Source organism: Bos javanicus, chromosome 28, assembly GCF_032452875.1.
Source record: "Bos javanicus breed banteng chromosome 28, ARS-OSU_banteng_1.0, whole genome shotgun sequence".
NCBI classification, from domain to species: Eukaryota; Metazoa; Chordata; class Mammalia; order Artiodactyla; family Bovidae; genus Bos; species Bos javanicus.
The window spans coordinates 45,437,639-45,461,228 of record NC_083895.1 but is presented as its reverse complement, the minus strand read 5'-3'; the positions used below and the strand labels follow the sequence as shown (position 1 = coordinate 45,461,228).

Below are 23,590 nucleotides of genomic sequence, written 5' to 3'. Positions count from 1 at the left end.
CGTTTGATCTCAGGTCTGTCTTACTCCAAGGCCCTTGTTCTTTCTACCCTGTCAGGTTGTCCTTCCCCTCTAAGGGCCCTGGATTCTTCATGCCTGTTTGATGTGATTATTTATTCACCAGGTGTTTGTTGTACATTATATTTCTTGTATGCTGAAATAATTTAAGGCTGCACCTTTCTGTAAAGTGAAAGTGAAGTGAAGTAAAAGTCGCTCAATTGTGTCCAACTGTTTGTGACCCCATGGACTGTAGCCTGCCAGGCTGCTCTGTCCATGGGATTCTCCAGGCCAAAATACTGGAGTGGGTAGCCATTCCCTTCTCCAGGGGATCTTCCCAACCCAGGGATTGAATCCAGGTCTCCTGCATTGCAGGCAGATTCTTTACTGTCTGAGCTACCAGGGAAGACTCTGTAAAGTGTGAGTTAAAGTTGACTTTCACTTTTTACAGATGTGATTAATTTATTAATGTAATGTTTTTAAAAGAAAGACAAAATAATGTTTAAATTTTTATTAAAGTAGTATATTGTGAAGATATTGATAAAATTTCAGATTGTAGCCATTTCCCCAAATTATCACTTTCTCCATGATTTACACAAAAACATTGTAAACTCTTCTTGGCAAATGAATGTAATTGTTTTTCTTCCTACACCCTCCCCTCCCCCACCCCTCCAATCTCTGTTTTTCACATGAGAATTATCTTCATGGGGTCTGTGAGTAGAATGGGAAGTTTCCCCCAGTGTCAGGAGCGGGCCTTCAGAAAATCGTTACAGTATATGCTCCTCTTTCCCAGACGACTGTGTGTAATCCCCTCATCTCCTGCCCCTGAGGGGTGGGGCAGAAAGGACAGGGAGCAGAGGAGATGCAGTCAGGGAGCAAAGTTACACGACTTTGCTCAAAGTTGACAGAGTTGTTTGCTGTTCTGTGTTTGTGTTCAAAGTTCGTTGGCATGGTAATGCAACTTCTTTTAGTTTACCTTTTTGATGTTGTCTCATTAAAAACTTTATTTCAAATTAATTTAGACATGTAAAAATGTTGCAGAAATAGTACTGAGAATTCCTGTATATAACTCACCTAACTTCCCTTTATTGTAATGTTATTATGTAACCATAGGAAAATTATCAAAGCCAGGAAATTAATATTGGTAAAATACTGTTAACTGACCTTATTTTAATTCCAGCTGTTTTTCTGTTCCAGAATCTTCCCACTATCCCTCGTGGCATTTACAGTAGTCCCCTCTTATCTGTGGCTTGCTTTCTATAGTTTTAGTTACCTGTAGTCAACTGCAGTCTGGAAATATTAAATGGAAAATTCCAGAAATAAAAAATTCATTAAGTTTTAAATTGCACATCATTCTGAGTAGCATGCTGGAATCTTGTACCGTCCCACTCCCTCCCGTCTGGGACTTGGATCATGCCCTTGTCCAGGATATCCCACCTCTTAGTCACTTAGTAGACTGTCTTGGTTATCAGATCAACTCTTGAGGTATTGCTTTGCCTGTGTTAAAGTAACCCTTTTTCTAATTAATAATGGCTCCCAAGCACATGAGTAGTGATGATGGCAATTTGAATGTGACAAAGAAGAGTTGTAAAGTGCTTCTTTGCATGGACTTGTGAAGGTGAAAGAAATTCATGCTAGTTTTGCTGTTAGAGTCACAAGTTATGGCCACTCTGCCTGAAAGTGCTTAGTTAAGATGGAAAAGGCATTAAATATGCACAAGAGGATATTTTGAAAGCAAGAGACCACATTCACGTACCTTACTATATTGTTATAATTGTTCTACTTTTTATTAGTTATTATCATTAATGTCTAACTGTGCCTAATTTGTAAATTAAACTTTATCATTCGGTGTGTAAGTATAGGAAAAAAATACGGTATACACAGGGCTCCATACTGCCCCGTGCTTTAGGCAGCTCCTGGGGAGTCTGGGATTCCCGGCAGGTAAGTGCTGTAGTTTTCCACGTCTCCTCTACCCTGTTCTTCAGTTTTTCCTTTTCTTTCCTGATGTTGACACTTTGAAAGACAGCTCATCAGTTATTGTGTACTGTGTTCTTCAACCTGGGTTTGACTGACGTTGTTTTCGCAAGTGGAGTGAGGTCGTTGCATTTTTGACAGAAATTCAGGAGAACTGATGTTGTTCCTTTTCTGTGCATCGTGCCAGTGGGCTCTTGATGTTGGTCTGTCTCACTGCTGGCGATCAGTGACCTCACTAAGGTGGTGTCTGCTGGGCTCTTGCACTCGCTGTACAGTTACAGACTCTTTCTTTGGGATTAATAAGTATCTTGGGGTGGGGGTAGGATTTGTTGACTGTGCAAACGTTTCATTGTGTTTCCCCCACTATCTGTAGCGTCCATTGGTGGCTCTCGTCTCGAACAGTTATTACTGCAGTGTTTGCCTGGTGTGGCTCTTTTACTTCTCTCTTTCCTTCTGCATTCATTGAAATTCTATTGTAAAGATGAGCTATCCCTTCTTACCCAGTTTTACTATCAGAATGGATTTACATATATTTTATTCTGTGAGTTAATATTCCATTTGGCCATTAGGGCTCCTTCAGGTTGGCATCTGTGTTCTTTTAAAAAGCCCCCAACCTATTTTTTTTATTAAAGTGTTTTTTTTTACTTTCTGGCCTCATAAGGTACCAGGCCTATCCTATATTTTCTATTACCCAACTGTAAAGTCGATCATTTTCTCAAGGAACCCTGGTTCTCCTTGTATTGGAGAATGGTACTTAGAGACGCAGATCTAGTTTATAGGTGTGCTCAGTGTTACTAGAACGTCACTGTTTCTTCTTCTTCTTCTTCCTTTTTTTTCTTTTTTCTGGTCAAGCTGCACAGCTTGTGGGATCTGAGTTCCCCAACCAGGGATCAACCCAGTGAAAGCACCAAGTACTAACCACTGAACCCACAGGGAATTCCCATAGGGTGTCATTGTTTCCAATGCCACTTACTTTATATAGACAGCATTTCTGACAGCTCCACAAGGCAGTGGAGAAATGGGGTCACAATTCTTTGCAATGACATAGAAAGTTATCCCAAATGCTTCTCTCTCTTATGATGAAAAAAATTCTAAAATTTATCTTATTAGTACTTAATATAAATTTTTATTAAAAGTAACACACTTTGGTATGTTTATTCTATTTTACTTTATTTCTTTGGCAAATGAAAGTAAAACATTTGAATACAGGAATACTTATTATACTGTAATAATTCTTAGACAATATTTGTAATGCTTTCAGACATTAAAATATCAATGAAAATCTCTGTTTTTGCATACAGTTTTTTCACAGCAGTGCTAAGGAAGAGTGAGACAATAAATAATGAAAGATTTGAATAAGAGAGTTTCTTTAAAATATCAATAAGATTGTATTCATTTTATATCCTATCTTCTTTGGTTGTGTAAATGCCAGTTGTGAAGGGCACGTTTTTAGCCTGACTTCCCAAATTGCTGTTTGGCTAGTCTTGAGAGGATGGTGTTTCGTCCTTTAGCTGAGCTCATGTATACAGTGAGCGCTTGCGGTGCGCTCCGGTGTGCTGAGTGCCCCTAGGGCGCGAGGAGAGGGACGGCCAGTGGCTGATCGCTGGGCCTCCTGTCCTTCACACGGCTTTCACTCCTCTTTGAAACCTTTCCTGACACGTGCCTGTTTCTGATAGTTCTTGTCCTGCCAGGATAGATGTGCTTCTACTCTGGCTTCCTATAGTAGCCTGTATGTACTTATGTAGTATAGCGGGCGTCCCCACCCCACTGGGCCTCGGACCGGTTCCGGTGCATGGCCCGTTAGAAAGCGGGCTGCAGAGGAGGTGAGCAGCAGGCAGGTGAGAAAGGGCAGCTTCGTCTATTGCAGCCGGTCCCCATCACGCGCGTCACTGCCTGCATTCTACCTCCTGTTAGGTCTGCGGTGGTGTTAGGTTTTCATGGGAGTGAAACCTGCTGTGAACTGCCTGTGTGAGGGGTTTAGGTTGCGTGCTCCTGATGAGAGTCATCCCGAAACCATCCCCCTGACCAGGTCCGTGGAAAAGCTGTCTTCCACAAAACTGGTCCCTGGTGCCAAGAAGGCTGGGGACCCCTGCTATAAAGAATAGGAGCACAGCATTATGACACTGTACTAGAGAAGAATGTAATCGAATAAGGAAAACCTTCCTTGAGGAAATAACTTTTGAACTAAGTATGAAAGAGTGAGCAGGAGTATTTTTACCAAGGGAGAAGGGAAAGTTGATTGCGTTCTGGGCAGAGGGACACAGCATGAACAGGAGCTGTGGAGGCTGGACGGGGGCTGGACGCAGCCTGCCCAGGGGCTGAGAACGCCAGTGTGGCCGCAGCCTGCAGGGAGAGGAGAGGCCGCAGAAGTAAGCTGAGGCCAGGAGGCTGTGCTGGGGAGGCCGTCCTGAGGCAACGGGAAGCCGTTAAAGGGCTCGATATAGGGGAGAGGGGGGCCGGTGCACCTGATTCGATTTAAATTTTGCAAAGTTTGTTTTGACTACAAAGGGGAACTGAGTGGAGAGGGGCCAGACAGTGGAGGAGACTACTGCAATGCCGCAGGAAGGAGAAGACGGTAGCCGGACTAGGGTAGTGGTGGAGGTGAAGCTAGGGAGGCTTTCGGAAAAGAAGCCAGCGTGGTGGTGGTGGGTCGGGTTGGCAGGTGTCTGCGGGGAGGCCCTGGGGCGCTTCCTGGGTTTGTGCGGGCAGGCGTGTGCCTTCAGAGTTGCCTGCGTTTCCTGCTGCACCACCCACCTGACCCTGTTATCATCGCTTCCTTAATCCTTTCAGTGGGACAGAGAGCTTATCTGCTCTGTTCTTTGTTGTTTTCACAAAATCTTATGCACTGTAGTCCTTCAGTGAACCCCTGTTGAATAACTGACGGTAGACTTTATAGGTGAGACACTGAGAGATCGAGTGACTGGTTAGGGGCAGTGTGCTGTGACTGTAGCTTCGTCGGCCTGATCTCAGCCTGTGGCCTTTTACTTTTCAAACTGCATTGTATTCTTAGCAATTATGAGATGTTTTATCTTTAAGCCACGTATAATTGAACGTTTTTTACCTTTGATTTCTTTAGTATTTGGGATAGGATTAGGAGAAAACAAAGAACCTTGGTATCTGCAATTGTGGTTGTATAAAGAACCTGTTTATTAAATATAGCTTTTGTGCCTGTTTGAAAAATTATTAAAGAATTTTTCTTTACAAGTAGACTCACTGTTAGTTATGAGCTATTTATCTCTCACAGATTTTCTTTTTTAATATAGAAAAGGAAATGGTCAAATTTTGTATGTAAGTAAAGAAGTGGAAATTTAATTTTGTCAGAATATAATTATCTATTTCCATGAAGAGTATTATAGTAATAAGGATTCTCCAAGGAGTAAGTAGCCTGTTTATTTGGAATAAATGTTTGGTCAGCTCTAGGATCTGTCAGAGATGCTATGCATTATGAAATTTCTATCTGGAATTCCAAAGACAATCCCAGTGATTTTGGAGTTGTTATTCTGAGTTTTGGTAAGAAGTAGCTCTAATAATGGTTTAGAATTAGCGTTTCAGTGACCACTTAGAGTTTGTTTCTGTAGAATGAATAGTCAGCTAGTAATATATGTTGATGAGTCCTAAGATAAACCTTTGATGTCTTAGTTATAAACTTTCAGTTATAAATCTTCTCAGAAGATTCTTTGATTTAAACAGATTTAAATTTTTTGATAAGAATTGTGAATCAGTTCAGAAAGCCTCTTTTCTCGATAAGTTATTTTTAAACTGTATTATGGGTATTTTTAAAGATAACCCAACTTCAGTACTTAACAGTATCTGGTTTTTCTCTTTTTTTCCCCTGTTTAACCAACTTTGTTTTTCCCTAGAATATTTTAAAGCAAATTCCAGACATTAAATTTTACTCATTAAGAATTCAGTATTTAAACTTGTCACAGATAACTTCAGTACTATATCTTGGTTAAATGTTTGTAGCCCTTTTCTCAGAAAAGCTTAAGGTTCTCTGTTGGTAACTATAAATATACATTCCACATTAGGTAAAACAAGAAAAAGCATAAGAAAGGGAACAGATGTTATGTGTGGTTAGAATCAGTAATTGTAGGTTTTTAAAAGAAATAAAAAACTGTATATAAACTGCGATGTCAATTACGTTAAAATATCTATCTCTTAACATACTTTGTGTTTATACCTATACATAATAAATGTATGTGCATAGAAAATGGACTGACAAGAAAATGAGTCAAAATATGATTACCATTGGGTGGTGAGATAAACACGTTTGTACACATCTGTATGTTTTCAGGTTGCTTTTATAATGATCATATATTAATTTTTTAATCAGAAGAAAAATCAGTTAAATACGAGGAACAAGTCAATTCTCAGAAATGGTTAATAAAAGAGTAGACAGTTTTTGTAATTTGATTTCGAGAGTAGAATCCCACAGAGATTTTGAGCCTTTCCAAAATAGCTAGTGTGGGTAACTTCTTCCTTCCTGATTGTAGCCCTGTAAACACAGGATCGTTGCCTCCCCTCACTCTCGGTTGACCATTCAGCATGTAGAGGAGACGCAAGAATGCAGGGCCCTCTGATGGCTGCAACGCTGACAGCCTTCCGTCCTCAGCAGTAACATGGACTGTAGGTTTGGGATGACTGACAGGTAGAAGTCAGGAGGTCTTGGGAAGCCTTGACTTCTGTGACTTCTCATTTCCTGCTGCCATAACCAGAATTTATATTAATTTTAATATATGCTTTATTTTTAAAGCATCTTTGTTTGTCATCAGACTTTTGACAGGAGAATGCTGGTCTTGGCACCATCCTGTTGTCTCTTTTCATTGTGCATGGTGATTTATCCTGAAGACTGAGCTTGTTGGCTCTGAGTGTCAGCATGTTAGGCTTGATGGGAAAAGAGGCTGAGCCATTTTTCTTAATGAAGAGAATATGGATTAGAACAGTGTGTTTTATGTAAATAAGTGTTGATTTTTTTTTAAGCTGGGCATTATGTAATGACTTATTCTATCCTCTGCTTAGCATTATCTGAAGTTTTTGCATAAAAATGTCAAATAACTAGTATTTATTAAGTGCCTGCCATGTACCAGTGACTGTACTATTATTTTTTAATCTTCATGTCAGTCGCTATAAATTCAATATTGTTTTCTTATTTTTCAGATGAGGAGTTGGAGGCTTAGAGAGGGTAGTTCACGTCACCAAGTTAACTGGTATAATTGGAGTTCAAAACTCAGGGCATGGTTGGCCGTTTTTACCTCACAGCTAGTCAGAAATTCACCTCATAGCTAGTCAGAACTATCCTCAGACATAATCCTTGATCTGTAAGAATTCTTTCCAATCTAGAATGACCACGAAGGAAATAAGCTTACAGCATCCCAGTCGCATTTTTATCAAATAAGAGTTTAAGTAGCAGAAGTGGGACTTGAACACTGTCTTCTGTTCAGACTTAGTGCTGTTTCATTATGTCTCACCTCCTCCCAAGAGCAGATGCTCTGAGTGTGCTCCAGAAATGAAAACAACCAATAGTTCCCCCTTTTTCTTGTGGCTTATGGATAATCAAGCACCTAATTTGATGAGCCATTTGGTGAGCAGATTATGGAGCATTTTGTTGTTGGCATGATTTCTTTTTTGCCATAGTTGCTATTTATGATTATAGTTTCTGCCAGTTGGGAGCTGTGTATGTGTGTATTTTGTCTTAAAAGGCTGGCTAGTTAATTGAATAAGAAAAATGGTAAGAGTATGTGATAGAAGGCTGACGTCAATAAATTGAATAAGTCTTCCCTTTTTTATTTATTGTTGTGTTTTTCCAGCCCTGTTTAGTTATGTTAAACACCCCTGACCTTTTCCCCTGCTTGCCTTTCAGGGCCTAAACATTCTTATAAAGGCTTCCAATGTGATTAGCATTGATGCTTCTGAAATTGCTTAGAAACTGATGGTCAGAGATTAATTGTAGGTTGCAGCAGTGGTCAGCCCAGGAGGCTTTTACATCTGTCTCTTCCCTGGATTGAAAATGCTGCCGGGGCCATATGGCACACTGCTTCACAGCAAAGCCAAGAATGACTTTCTGGCTGGGTTCCGGATTATCATTTGCTTCCACTTTAAAGTGGAGGTTGTAGTGCTTTGGGTTTGATTTATTGTATACTAATAGGATTAATCCTTAACTTGAAATCACATGGGAGTGTGTGTGTGTGTATCTAGAATCCAATTCCAGTAATGTTATCAGTATTCCATTCAGGGAAAGATTTCATTAAACTATGTTTTTCTTTATATGTATGGAAAGAAAAACAGTTAATACGTAGCTGACCCTTGATTGACTTACTGAAAATAAGAAGTTTTGTTAGAACGAAAGGTCTAAGTGGCCTTCTCCATTTGTTTCCTTTGATAGTCTGTAGTTATTACTCGGTTAAATGCTGAAATGTCTTCCCTGCATGAGGAGGGGTGGTATGGCCTAGTTTGCGTGCATTCTCACATGTACGCCTGTTGGCTCAGAGTGTGACTTTAAATATGTATATATCCAGGGACTTCTCTGGCAGTCCAGCGGTTAAAACTCTGCTTCTGCTGCAGGGGATGCGGGTTCAAGCCATGGTCTGAAACTAAGATCCTACATGCCGTGTGGCAGAGCCAAAAAACCAAAAACGCCTTGGGCTTGAAAATCTAAAGTAAAAAAAAAAATGGTATCGAGGAATTAAAAACATCTGGGTGGTGCTTGATGATTACGAGAAGATCTCCGTCTCTGAATCTCTGTTGCTTTCTGTGTTTGTCGCTCTGAGTGTGTTTTTCTGTGAGTTTCTGTCTCTCACGCCCTCCCTCCGTCTCCAGCCCAGTCTCTGCTCTTTCTATTCGCTCCGTCTTGCCAGCCCCATCTTTCTGTCTCTTCCTTCCTCAGGCTCTTTGCTTGGTACTTTTGTCTCTTCCTCCCCCTGCAAGCGCTGTCCTTCAGATAGTACGTTGCTTTGGTAGCTTTCAGTTCTGTAGAGTGCCTGTGTTTTTACGTTATTTTTACTTCCTGCCTCATTTATTTAGGTGGCTATGCACAAATCTACAAATCACAATCTGAGAATTGATGCAAGAGCTTTAAACCCGCCTCATCTTTGCCGTTCTGCCTCCTCGTTCTGTCCCAGACCTCAATCTCCACACACTCCCCCATCAGAAAGCTGGGAAAGCATATTTGGTTACACAGTGATTTGAAATTAGAGCAGTGAAGGAAAAGAATGTGTTGAGATTCTGTTTGATTTGTGCCTGTAAGATTTGGACCTGAGAAATAAGCAGTAGTGCTCATTTGTAGTGGGTGATAATAACAGCCATACAATCCTTCCAGGAACGTCCATATTGCTCGGGTAATAAATCTGTAGTCCCAAGAGTCTCTTAAAGTTAATAATTTGTCATCATGGTTATGAAATATGTCAACTTTTATGTAATTTTATAAACAACTGACCACATACTGAAGCTCGGGATGCCTTTTATGTTTGGGGGAATTATTTCTTAAGGGCAGTAGTCATTTTCACTCACTATGCAACAGTTCTGTGGAAGAGGAGCTTTTTCCTCTTAATTGAATTGAATACTACATCAATTCATCTCTTAAAAAAAAAAGGTGAAAGCTGCCTTTATAGTGATATTTATCCTGCTTCCCTCTACTAAGTGATAAACCTTGCAAAGGGATTTTGCAATGGATCCCAAGGTATTCATTTATTTAGTAAATCATATTTATTTGATACAGGATGTTTAATTAAACTGCCAAGTGGCTCCTTCATTTTGACTATCATTTTGATTTAAACAAACTCTATTCTGGCTGACATATTGCAGAAGAAACCAAACTGAAACCTGTGTTCTCATGGATTCTTCCAGCAGGCAGCTAGATTTAAGAGTATTTTTAATAAATATTTTGGAAAATACCTTCTTTTAGAAGAATAAAAATTATCACATAGACACTCAAACTATTATTTAACGTTACTTAGATTTCAGATTTGGTTAAAATGCTCTCTGATATTTAGCATTCTTTTCAGGAAATAAGGGTTTATATAAATTGTTTTCTCAGAAATTGACCCTGAATAAAGAATTTCAGATCATTGAAAACAGGATTATTTGACATCTGCATTTCCTTCCCTTTTCCTAATTCATTTCATTTGCTCAATAGGATTTTCTCATAGAATTAACTTTTCCCTCTCTGCATAGTTACATAAGCTTGTTTTTCTAACCATGGAAAATTTTACCCATTTCGGCACTTATTAAAGTGAACTTTTACTTGAAGGGTTTCTGGTTTTAAAGCAAGAGTATGTGACTAGAGGCAGATGACTAATACTTCATCATTTATAGCCAGAGAATTTCTTTATGATTTTTAAATACCTTTGTGAAGCTAGCTATTGTGCCTGAAAGCATGCATCTGTGTTGGAAATCTTTTGGTGAACTACTTACTCAGGTCATATACTTCCAAAGCCTTGCTTTTCTTTCCTCAGGATAAATTGCATTATGTGTTACCAATAACAGTGCCACATCATTTCAAAGAAAACTAAATTAAGTTGTGCAAGTCCAGGTTGCTGGAAGCCGGATGACATGGGGTGGCCAGTGTTTCGGTTACCATACAAAGGGCATATCTGTTTAATCACCACGGATCGATCAGTCTGCCAGTATCCTGTCATACCTGCTTGCTGTTGTCATAGCTGCCCCCCACCGCCAAGCAGTCTTTTGGATTTTTTTTCCTGATACCATTTTGTTCAATCATGTAATGACCTAGTAATATTATGGCCAATAATATTTGCCGTGGGGGAAATGAGCATTAACTCCTTGGCCTGATTGTCTTTAGGGGACAGATGGTGCTTTCTCCCCGCAGGAAGACAGACTGGAGGAACGTGGTTGTTACAGAGTGCCATCTGATTTGAACGACTTTGAGGAAGCCTGCTTCTCATCGCTTTCAGGCCTCTCCAGATGCTGTTTGAGTCCAGACAATTTCCCAGTTTTCTGTCGTTCCGGAATCGTCTTCTGGAATAATTACTTCGTTTTGGTAGAAATATAGATTTAGTTTTTTGTGAATCATTAAGGCATTTAAAATCATCTTTACCCTCTTTTATTTCTGGTCTCTTTCAGGTTGTTTGAAGGACGTTCATCAAGGAAACCAGAGAAGCTTAAAACGCTCTTCTGCTACTTTAGAAGAGTCACAGAGAAAAGTACATCCCTTTCATTCTTGTAATTTTTATCACTGATGGGGACAGTTCAGGCAGGTCAAAAACATCGTGTTCAAAGTACACTTTACTGCCCAAACCACATTAAAACTAGTAATGCAATATTATAACCTAAATTTTATGCATATGTTGTGTGTATACGTAAATGTGTACTGTAAACGTGTGGGTTTTACATACTCGGAAATTAGACCAGCATAACATAAGGTAATGGATGTTCATGAATTAGTACTTTCAAAAGAAAGTATATTGACTGGGAGATACATTTGGGTATTCTTTGTTTAAAGAAGCACGGACTGGTATAATTAGTTTATTTAGATACATTTGGGTATTCTTTGTTTAAAGAAGCACGGACTGGTATAACTGGTTTGTCTGCAGAGGCTCCCGGCTCATTGCCTCCTGCAGCCCTCTCGGTTGTGCCTCCTCTGTGCCCTTATGAGGTTCTTGTAAAACAGTGTTTGTACCTCGAGTTCACGTCTTGTCTTCCTCTGTAGGACCTTGAGCATCTTGTTTTCCCGGAGGCTAATCATAGCACTTGAGATCGCAGTGGTGAATGTCTAGGCAGCACTGGTAGTGACCAGCTCATAGCGGATTGGTGTTGCCACTCTTACCCTAGGAGCTGGGGTGACCACAGACAAGTCTTTTTTAACATCTCTAAACGGCTGTTTCCTCATCTGTAAAATAAAAGAATAATGATAATTTACTTCATAGGGTAGTTAAGTATTAATGAGAAGTTACATGCTTAATAAATGTCAGCTATTATCGTGGGTACCCTTTCCTGCAAATAATTAGAAGTTTGCTATTGTTAAGTAGAGCAGGTTAACTCTTCCAGTGAAATGAGTTCTTTTTAGTTCTGGTCTTCCCAGTTGTGTGATTGTCTTAAAGTATTATGAATTATTAATGTCACTGAATAATGTAATAATAATAATATTACTGAATTATTTTAAGGTCATTTTTCTCATACCCTTCCCTTAGTAAGTTATCTCACATCATAGTGTACCTAGGATTTTTTTCCTTTTGAATGTATTGCTGTTGGGCATGGTTCAGAGTTGAGGAAAAGAAATCAGTGATGAGGATTTTGATATTTTGGGGACAAATTCACAGGCTCCTCTTGATAGCGGGCTGTTTATTTCTTAGCTTATCACTTTTACTTTTGTGCCCTGTACTGAATGAAATAGTCAGGAAAGAAAGTGAAGCTTCACTAGGGCTTATGAGACATAAAACTGAGTTAAAATTTATACTAACTTGTTAGAAAAGTAAGTATATTTTTTGCTATTGTAAATCTAAACAGAATGAATACCATTACTATATCTTAATAATTTGAAGTTTATTTTTCTGTCCCTGAAGTCAAATCATGCATGTCTGCTCTAAAAACCAACTTGCCTTTCCAAATTTTAGGATTTTAAGTATTTGAGGGAAAAAGCTAAAATTTTGTTTTTTCAGCTAGAAATTTATAAATCATTATAAATATTGGGAATTAGGCTGAAAAAATAAATGATAATTAGACATTTTATTTTCTGACTTTTTCACTGTACATGGTAATTTGGTTCTTTGTAAAAATATGGTATGATATGCTACAGGTTTTTAGGATGTGAAGCTACAGACTTAAGAAGGAAATACTAGGTAGAAAAGTTCTGGAGTTCTACTGAATAGAACCTATAGAAACCTATTTAAAGTGCCATATTTCATCAACTCTAGGACATGATCTATGACAAGAAGTTTCAGTATATTGTATACCACTAAGAATGAAAAACACTCAGGCTGAGGAAGTTGCAGGAGATCTCTCCCAAAGCTGGGACACCAGAGATCTGTACCTTTAGCCTAAGGATAAGTGAGAGATTCACTTTGCCATGCAGAAAGCTGACAGCCAAGAAACTGCAGGTGTCAGCCTAGGTGGAGAGGGCACCCGAAAACTCTTCCCCGAGAATACAAACCTTGAGCTTCAAGTCTGGGACCTGAGGTCTTATTACCAGGGTGATCTGTAGAAGCCTACAACAGAAGGTTTAATTCAGACCAGTCTCAAGTTGGTGGTGTTCCCAGAAGATGGCAGAAGCAGATGTTCATCTTCTTTGGAAAAATTCAGCTTTGATACAGACCAGTAGCAGTGGCTAGATACCTTTGACTATGTGAGGTATATTCGTAGTTTCAGAAACTTAATATATGAAAATATGCTTTTTAGAATTGATAAAATGCAGTTCCATCAAGACCAATGTTTTAGGGTTGTCAGTCTATATAATTATAGTGAGGCTCTTGAGACTGAATGATTTTAAACAGCTTTCTGAATTATTTTCAATATAATTTTAGATAAAACTAGCTTATAAATGGAGTATTTATACAAAGTGATGACTCATATGTAGTATATACTGTGAGTTTATTAAGAGAAATATTTGATTAACCAAAATAATGTATTCTGGTATAAAAGATGCCTTTTTATGAAGGAAAGGTAATAGGCATGTTCTCAAGGGTTTTTGGGGGGGGGTTATTAATATATATCTAAAGAGTCATATTCTTGTGCCTTTTCTCTTGCTTTGTCAGAAATGTTCATTTTTTAAAATTCTCTTGGTCTCTCCTAGTATACATGAGGGCCATTTAATGTTCTTATTTTTCTGCTAAATTACTGAATGATGATACAGACTTTAGTCTCCTATTACTAGAGTCCCTGCTCTAGTGTTTGAATTATGTGACTTGTAGATTTTAACCATGCTAGCCATTTGTCTTAGAGGAACTTAGACATCTAGAGAATATTTTGTAGCTCGTGTTAACAAAGTTCCGTTTTCTACTATAACTGCCCCATGTGGTTTTTGAGGTGTTGCTGGTTGTGGCTGAGAGCACAGAAATGTGGAGTCGCCCAGAGGAGTGAGAGGACGGCCGGCCTTTGCCTGGGGCCCCACCGGCATTGTCACTGACAGTTCCTGACATCTCTCTCTCTGCTTAAGAGCATTCTTTTTTTAAACAGAAATGGCCTGGCCTTCTTAGTTTGTTCTTTGATTTGAATCAAACAAATTACTTCTGGCCAGCTGATTTATTTGTTGTTTTTGCCACTAGTTAAAAAAAAAAAGTAAACCTACCAAAGAAGGATCTTATCCTCTAAAATTTACTGCATTTGATCCTCTCATGTCTATTGCTCCTTGAAAACCATGTCATCACTCTTCTGTAACCTCTTAGAATACAGTAATTCTTCCTTCTGGCTAAGACGCCTTATAAATAGAGCAACTGCATACCGTCTAAGCCCTGAATTTAGCTGTGTCACCTCAAAGTACGTGCCAACAATTTTCTTTTTTAATCTTAGACATATTTATTATAAAACGCATAAATGTATTGACATTCACCAGTCCATAGGTTTAGGGTTAAGACTTTTTTTTAAAGGACACTACAGATTAAAATTCAGTTTGTCTTTGTTTATAAACTGTATCCAGTATGGTGTGCCCCCCACCGGTTTTTTTAAAGTATGTGCAGTTTGGAAAACTTAACCGAAAAGCTCCAGCACTTACATCCTACCCTTGTGCTGTTATGTGTGTAGTTTGTGCCTTAGGGAGGGCTTACTATTTTGTAGAAAGAATTCCTACTGTAAGGATATTATTTTAAATCAACCTTCTCTTGTATTCCAACACTAGGCTTAGTATTTCCTGACTAGTTTTATAGCCTTTGTTAGACCCATTCTTTTACTAAATACACAGTCTTTTCAAACTCAAAACTTATTTTGGATGTGTTTCTCTTTATTGCTTTTGTAGAACCCACTGGGTTGGTGACATTTACAAGACAGAGTCTTGAAGATTTTCCAGAGTGGGAAAGGTAATAATAATGTAAATCTCTGTAATCTTAGCATTAGGACTCTTTCACCATGAGAGGATTCAGTTTTATAGCCCCTGAAAAGATAGTCTTCCAGCCTCTTGATTGCCCTAGGACCAGGGAGTTTCTTCTTAAAAGATGACAGCTCTCATCGTTAGAAAGGTCATGCCTTTTGAATCAGTCTGCAGCCCTTTCATTTCTACTCTTTTGCCTTAGTTTTGTCTTCTGAAACAAAGTCCTATTTAGAATTAGGAGTTTTCTGTGAAAGACATAATATTAAACACCAGTATTTAATATTCCTCCTTACCCTCGGTTTTATAGCTAGTGTTGGTATTTTATGGCTTTTCTTTCTGGAGGACAAGATTAGTGCATTTTTAAAATTAAAATAAAGTGTAAATTGTACTTATTTAGAATTTGTCTGAGTGACAAAGAATCTTGGAGTTTGGCTGTCCACCCGTGTGTTTGTGTTTGTCGCTCAGTTGTGTCCGACTCTTTACTACCCTATGGACTGTAGCCCACCAGGCTCTCCTCTGTCCATGGGATTCTCCAGGTAGGAATAGTGAAGAGGGTAGCTATTCCCTTCTCCAGGGGATCTTCCTGACCCAGGGAAAGAACCCGAGTCTCCTGCATTGCAGGCAGATCCTTTACCATCCAAAGAATTTACCATCAGAGAATTGGCAATTTTGTAGAAGTTTCTAATTGCCTAGGGTTTTTTTCCTTATATGTGCTAAGGATAATAGTAACCAACGTGAGTTGATTCAGATTTGTAAGTTCCTTAGTGCCCCGAAATAGTTGTAACCTGGAACAAATCCCCAGAGCACTTAAAGCAGAATGGGCCTACTTTCTCAGTGCATGTGAGGACATGATCTGACATACTAAAGGCATAGTTCGGATGTGCATTCATGTTAACCAGTGCCTCTTCATTTTCACTTTCTAATGATTTTTATCATAGTTTGTAATTGTTTTGTTTGGAATTAATGATGAAAGGCAATTAGTTATTGTTCAAGGAATTAAGTTGAAAAGGTATACATGCTTAGATGACTTGCCTGTGTTTTCATCCATCAAAGATGTTTATTTGTGAGGTGAAAGAAAAACAGACTTAATTTAGGAGGCTGACTGCATGGCTGAGATGATATTATTATAGCAGAGGGAAATGGAAAAGATTAAGCAACCAAAAGAAAGACAAAAACAAGAACAAAATTGAGTCAGAAAGGAAGAGCCATGTACAGCATTTTGGAATCATAGCATATTAGAGATAAAAGGGACCCAGGAAGTCATCTGATCCCGCTGCCTACTGAAAAGTCCACTCTGTAATACCTATAGCAGACAGAGACTAGGCAGCCTGGGGATGGGAAATCCACTGCTGGACTGCACCCGTCCCACTGTGGGCTGCTTGTGTTATTATCCGATACTTTAAGTCATTGAAAAAGTCTGTCTTCCAGAAATCCCCTACCATGCCAAATCCCATTCCTGGTTCTTCTTTCTGGAGCTACAGTAAATCTGATTTTCTTTCACATTTGACCCTCCTTCATGTATCTTAATGTTTTCTTGATCCACCCCCCACCTCTAACAATGCACATAAGTACATATTAAACTACTCATTTCACATGTAATATGGATTGTAAACCCTTTAAACTCTGCTCTTAACATACCCTAAGCAATTGGCCCTTAAAATATGGTGCCTAGAACTAAAAGTAACAATCTGCTGTGTTATCTGCCCAGAGTAGAGTACAGAAGGTTGCTTTTCTTAGCTCTTTTATTAGTCTCTAATAGGAATACATGTTTTATTCATGTCGCTTTGGTGTAGGTTTTATAGATCTTTCAGAGGAGTTGTTTTTAATTTAGCTCAGAATCTCTCCTCTGCCTCTTGGTTTGTTTGGCACTAATGTCAAAGGGCACCTGTTTGTACACCATCTGGGAGTGAAGGGATTGGTGAGGTTGCTGTGTCCATAAGATAATTCTGCCCCTTAAGGAAGATCCAGACAGTCCCCTTAACCTAGATAGGCAGAATTTAACTTGATACTTTTCAAACTTTTTTTTTTTTTTCATTTCATTGATCTCTTGTTTTAGTTGCTTCATAAGTGAGTTGGAGAATGTAATTAAAATCCATCTCCGAGATTCCACAGAACCAGAAACATGCATTCACTTGAAGAGAGAGGATGAGGAAGAGATAAGGACTGTTTGGTTTTCCCAAGAGTACAGGGCTAAATGGGTGCCAGGAAGCTAGAGGCTTTTCTGAGTTCCAAACTTCTGGCATTATAGTTAACCCTGTGATTATCAATAAATATCTTAGTGCTGCTGCTAAGTCGCTTCAGTCGTGTCTGACTCTGTGCAACCCCATAGACGGCAGCCCACCAGGCTCCCTCATCCCTGGGATTCTCCAGGCAAGAACACTGGAGTAGGTTGCCATTTCCTTCTCCAATGCATGAAAGTGAAAAGTGAAAGTGAAGTCCCTCAGTCGTGTCCGACTCTTCGCAACCCCATGGCCTGCAGCCCACCAGGCTCCTCCGTCCATGGGATTCTCCAGGCAAGAGTACTGGAGTGGGGTGCCATTGCCTTCTCCGAAATATCTTAGTAGGCTTAATTAATCACAGAGAACCAGAATAATATTCCTGGGGCAGTGGTGTGAAGAATTTGCTGGGGACAGAAGGGGAAACCTATTAGGAAGTTGAAGGATGCTTATTAAAAAAAACTAGTTTCTAGCAATTTCGTAATTTTATTGAGAATCACAGAGAATAGTTGACAACAGATGAGATTTCTGAATCATGCTTCTTTACCTTTTCCATAGTATCCTCAGAGATGATCTCCCTTGGAATAAAATAGCTAGGAAAGGAGGATTTCTCCCCCCTTCCAAAAGGAAACTAAAAAGAATCAAACTTATGGTACTAACTTTCTCCAAGAGATTTGGGAAGTAATTTTTCTAAACATATAGTTGACCTTAGGCTTTCTGGATTCAGATCTTTGTTGCTTCATTTACTAGTATTAGGTTACTTAAATGCTTATTGTACTTTTGTTGCCTCATCTGTAGAAGGGAGATAGTAATAGGGATGTTGTGAAGATTAAATGAGTACAGATGAAGCTTTTAGAACTACACTGAATAACCCAGATTGGAGCCTTACTAGAAAGATATTTGGACTCACTGATACCAGGATGAAAGCAAATCCCAATAAATAAATAGAGCTTCCCAGCTGAATTGTTTTATTTTTTTTTTAATGTAATTGTTCTAAAAATATGCAAGTCCCCTCCAAAAAGTTTATGCCATGCTATGAAAGGGGTTTATATCTGTTACATTCTGTTGAATTCTATTATGGTTTATTTATTTTTATTCAGTAAATAATCAGGAGAAAAAAAATCTAAGAAAAATGTCATCATCAACTGCTATTAGTAAAAAGGAATTTTTAATATTAGTTTTATGTGACACAGGAACCTTTATGAGGAAATGAAGACCCAAAGAAACAGATCTATGTCTTTTTATGCTAGGTTTGGTGAAGAGTAGACAGTCATGCAGGAATACGGTGTGTGAACAGATCTATGTCTTTTTATGCTAGGTTTGGTGAAGAGTAGACAGCCATGCAGGAATACGGTGTGTAAACGGATCTATGTGTTTTTATGCTAGGTTTGGTGAAGAGTAGACAGTCATGCAGGAATACGGTGTGTGAAAAAGCATGGGGTGATTATAGCACACTGCAGGGAACAGCGCGGTCTGCTTGTTAGAATTCTTCTTGGCATTTCTTTGTCTTCAGAGATAAGAATGCTCCTTTCTTCCAGGCACAGGTAGTGTCCCTCACGTGAGAGTTTTATGGCTTGTTTCGCACAAGAAGGATGCGAGGGGTAGGAAGTCAGAGTGACCTTTCTGCTTCTGCCATTTTCTCAAACTTCTTCAGCTTAAAATATTCAATATGCCAGGGTGCCAAATTTGGGGGTAGTTTATCTGAACCCTATATTCACCTTAGTGACCATGGTTTATGAAAAGGAAAGAAAATAATTGTGACTTACAGGTACTATGCTTACCTTATCAGTTTCAAAAAATACCATAGATCAGGATTTCTGTAGGAGTTCTGTAGCATGTCATTAAGACACCTCCCCGCCCCCCCCCCCCCACCCCACACACACACAATTTCCAAACTAGTGAAAATAGAGCCCCTCTGAGCATCGTATATAATTTTGGGGGTCACTTTTTTCTGTATTTTTCCTTAGGTTGCCAACTCTAGCATAATAATAACATTTCTTAGATCCTGAGTTTTAAAAACATTTTGAGAAATTTTTCAACTTTTAAAAAAGGAGAAACTTAAACTGGTACAGCCACTGTGGAAAATAGTATGGTGGTTTCTCAAAAAACTAAAAATAGAACTACTGTATCACCCAGTAATTCCACTCCTGGGTATATATCCAAAAGAAGCCAAAAGCTTATTTGAAAAGACACATGCACCCTCATGTTCATAGCATGTTCACAGTTGCCAGGATACAGAAACAACCCAGTGTCCATCAGGAAATGATGGGTAAAGAAGCTGTGATACGCACATGCACGCACACACAATGGAATACTACTCAGTCATAACAAAGAACAAAATCTGGCCCTTGGAAGCAGCATGGATGGATTTGGAGGGCATTATGTTGAGAAGTGAAATAAGTCAGACAAAGACAAATACTGTATCATATCAGTTATATGTGGAATCTAAAAAATACAATAAACTCCTGGATATAACAAAGAAGAAGCTGACTCACAGATACAGAGAATAAACTTGTGGTGACCAGTGATGGCAGGGGTAGGGTGGGGAGTTGAACATACAAACTGTTGGATGTTAGATAGGCCCAAGGATGTTACAACGTGGGAAATATAGTCAATATTTTTTAATAACTGTAAATAGAAAGTAACCTTTAAAAATTGTATAAAAATATTTTTTAAAAAATAAAAGGGGAGAAACTGGTATTTTGTAGGGGCAAACCAGTTTCCAAAACAGTATATGATCCCATTTTAATTTAGATATGTATATTTATATACTGAATAAGAAAAATTGGGGGAGACTATCCCAGGAATGTGAAGAGAAAGCATCTATTTCTGACTTTTGAGATTTGGAATAGTTTCAGTTTTCTTTTCTAGTTAACCTGTATTGTCAGACTTTTCTTAGTGAAATACTTACCATTAAAAAAATAAATGAGGGGGAGAGGGTAGAGAGATTTGGGAGAATGGCATTGAAACATGTATAATATCATGTATGAAACGAGTCGCCAGTCCAGGTTCGATGCACGGTACTGGATGCTTGGGGCACTGGATGCTTGGGGCGGGTGCACTGGGACGACCCAGAGGGAGGGTAGGGGAGGGAGGAGGGAGGAGGGTTCAGGATGGGGAACGCGGGTATACCTGTGGCGGATTCAGTTCGATATTTGGCAAAACTAATACCATATTGTAAAGTTTAAAAATAAAATTTAAAAAAAAAGGTTAAAAAAATAAATAAATAAATGAGGAAATATCTTTTTCAATCATAGATGTGAAAAACTCCTGACTCGACTGCATGTCACTTACGAAGGTACCATAGAAGGAAACGGCCAGGGCATGCTACAGGTAGGCGAATCGCTGTGGTGGGGGGCGGGAGGAGACTCTTGTCAGGCTTCTGCCCGCGAAGGAAATTTGAAAAGCTGTTTATTTTCTTCTAAGTTGATTTAATGCAAACAAGCATAATAGCAGAATGGAGAAAACCACCGACCAGATCACCTTGACAGCCGTGGTAATGCTGTTATCCGCGGATGTTCCTTCTCTGTATCTTACATGTGCCTCTTTAAAAAGCCTTTGACAGAAAATCCCAAGATCTGGACAACATCAGGCCTCTTGGTTCAGACACAGATTGTAAATTGACAGTGGAGGAAGTTCCCAGGGTATAGTCTTGACAAGCTGTCACCAGACAGTTGTGTTCTTTTTTCTTTAAAGGCTCTTGCTCTGCCCTAAATAATGACCAGCTTGAGATGTTTTTCTGCCACCAGCCTTGTTTGGGTCTAGGAGGCAGACATCTAAAGCTGATGGATAAGAAAGTCCTCTCCCATATGTGATAGTTTCAGGTATGTGAGCCAAACACGCTTGCTGTCTCACTTGCTGACTCTTGAGGTCCTGTTTCAGAGCAGGTAATTTTGTCCATCTCTCAGTTTTTATTATTCTATGTCACTGCCATTACTTAAAAATATATTTTTGGAAAAAGGAGTTAACAAATAAAACGTTTTGTGTATCTAGCTTTAAATTGTTGTAACACCTAACCCAAACATGTGCTTTCCTTTTGCTTTATAGTGATCTTTAAAAAAAAAAAAATCACTAATCAGAGATGAAATGTTTGTGTTTTATCTTATTTATGAGAGCATTGTAATCCTGATTTTCTTTGAAAGAAACTTGTACACCATTTCATTTATACTGAGAAGAGCTGATTTTTCTTCAGAGCCTTACGTTTATATAGGGTTAGAAGTTAAATAATGCAGTTATTAAATAATGGACAGTTTGTTTGAATGTGGACTATTTTTTAAAATATTTATTATAAAATGACCTGACTGATTTCCATTTGGCTAGTTATTTCATGCATATGCTTTAGGTAGGTGCCTACATTCTTTTTAGAATGACCTTTTATTTAGACATATTTGTATTTAATATTTTCAAAGAGGCAGACTATATTTTGTTTTAAATCACCTTCATCCAGTGATGAAGATTATAGACTAAAATACTTAGGATAACTGAATTAATTTTTGTCCGGTACTTAAGTTTTTCTAGAATTTGTATTTAATAAGTCCCTTTGCTTCTATATAATAAAGCAATAATTCTGAAATAGGGCTAAAATTTGTTTTGAATGACTCGCTTTTTCCCCCACATTTCCATCTTGACGAGGTTCTTACCTACATTAACATCTTGGATTAACTGAGGGAGGCTTAATACACATGGAATAAACAAAGCTACTGCTTGTTAGCACCACAGGAATGCTGACCTTTCCTTCCAGTACAATTCAGCAAGGAGTTATTCAGCAACATTCAAGGCTGAGATTCTCCCCACTTCCTTGGAATGTATTATAGATGAAATGTGAAACCTTGGTGATTAAAAGAATACCATAAAGGTTTCTATTTATTTTTCTCCCTACCAATGCCATGTATCCCCAGGAGATCAGGGAATATTGTATTGCGGTGCTCTAAAGCTCCTGGTGTAGCGTATAAATTACATTATGCTGAATGGCAACAACAACAAAACCTCTCTAAGGAGTGTTATCATTTCTCTCTTTTCATCAAGTTATAATTCAGAAACTAAGTAAGCTGAACAAGTAGCTTTAAAGTAAAGTGAGTTGGAAAAAGGCTAAAAATAAAGAAACACTCATGTGCTTGTTTTCATGTACTGGAACAGGTTTCTCACCTATAATAGAGAGCCGTTAATTAAGAACTTTTTTAAGTAGTAGAAACTTTGATTTTCTAAAAGATTCCTGCTTTCAGAGGCATACTGAGTTTAGTGTATTTGTTTCTGTGCATCCCTTTTAAGTAATAAATGTTGGCCTTTTATTCAAAGAATGAACAATAGCATGCGCATTAACTATATTTCGTTTATCATTTTCAAGTACGGTATAGATTGAATAGAGTTTATCTTTTAAATTTAGTTATGCATCTTGTTCCAGTAACATTTAAGTTTAGCTGATCTCAGACCTTCTTTGTTTCTCATTTCTATTCTGAGTACCATGATATTTAGCCAATCTCTCAGTTTTCAAGAGCTGTTCATTTTATTTTTTTGCTGGGTCTCATTTCCCTCCCACTGACCTGTTCGAGGGCCTAGGAGTGCTTGTCTAAACTATTCAGTATTTACCTAACCAGTCTTTCTGCTCTTACTTTTCCAGTTCATTCCTTAAACTCTGGTCTAAATTATCTTCCTAAAACACAGATACAGTTGTTCTTTTTCTTAGAATCTTTCTCAGAATCTTCAGAATTCGGTGTAAATTTCTTGGCCCCCAGACCAGCTCATTACCAACTTGAACTCTCCACATACTGCACTTTGCAGAAAGCGAAGGACTCTGCTTACCACTCTATTCACACAGCTCTTTGCACGTGGTTTCCCCATGTCCTTGTGCAGTGATTCCTTCAGCCTAAACGCCAGGACATTCTCAATGGAGTGCTGCATCCTTTGTAACGCTCCCCTGTTCTCCCCATGCTCCACTTTGAGTTAATTGTATTATTTCGGAAGTAAAAATACATCCTAATAGGTTCTTTGATAATCATCTTATCATTCTAACTATGTGCCTGACTTCCATCTAGACTATGCTGCTATGAAATCAGGAACCACGTCTTATTCATCTTTGTATTCCATAGTTCTCAGCATGTTTCATTAATATTTGAATTGAACAGTTTAAGCAATGAGTGACCCAGTGTATAAAGACTTTATGTGTAGTAGGTAACTATTTCTAATCAGTAGACTAGTTTAATGAAAATTATTTTTCTATATCAGCTAAAGTTTTAATTTCGATTCATTATGCCAGAATATAAACCCAAATCTATATGATTCACTGTGGTGACTTATTTCAAAAATTTGTCCAGTCATATTTTTCAGTATTTTCTAAGTTTTTGTGTAATGAAAGAAGACTACTTTATCTTCTGATTTCTCTCTTTTCACATGTATTTCTACACGTCAGAAGATTCATATTCTTGGGAATTGCCTG

At 38.5% G+C, this 23,590-nt stretch overlaps 1 protein-coding gene across 3 annotated transcripts in view; it reads left to right on the top strand.

Moving 5' to 3' along the window:
• PARG (poly(ADP-ribose) glycohydrolase) overlaps positions 1-23,590 on the top strand; it is a 114,897-nt gene that overhangs the window by 51,085 nt on the left and 40,222 nt on the right. For all 3 annotated transcript variants that reach the window (XM_061405688.1, XM_061405686.1, XM_061405687.1), the window contains exons 10-12: positions 11,047-11,126; positions 14,870-14,930; positions 20,415-20,490. In XM_061405688.1, coding sequence (XP_061261672.1) covers positions 11,047-11,126; positions 14,870-14,930; positions 20,415-20,490 — 217 coding nt within the window. The remainder of the gene's footprint in view (positions 1-11,046; positions 11,127-14,869; positions 14,931-20,414; positions 20,491-23,590) is intronic.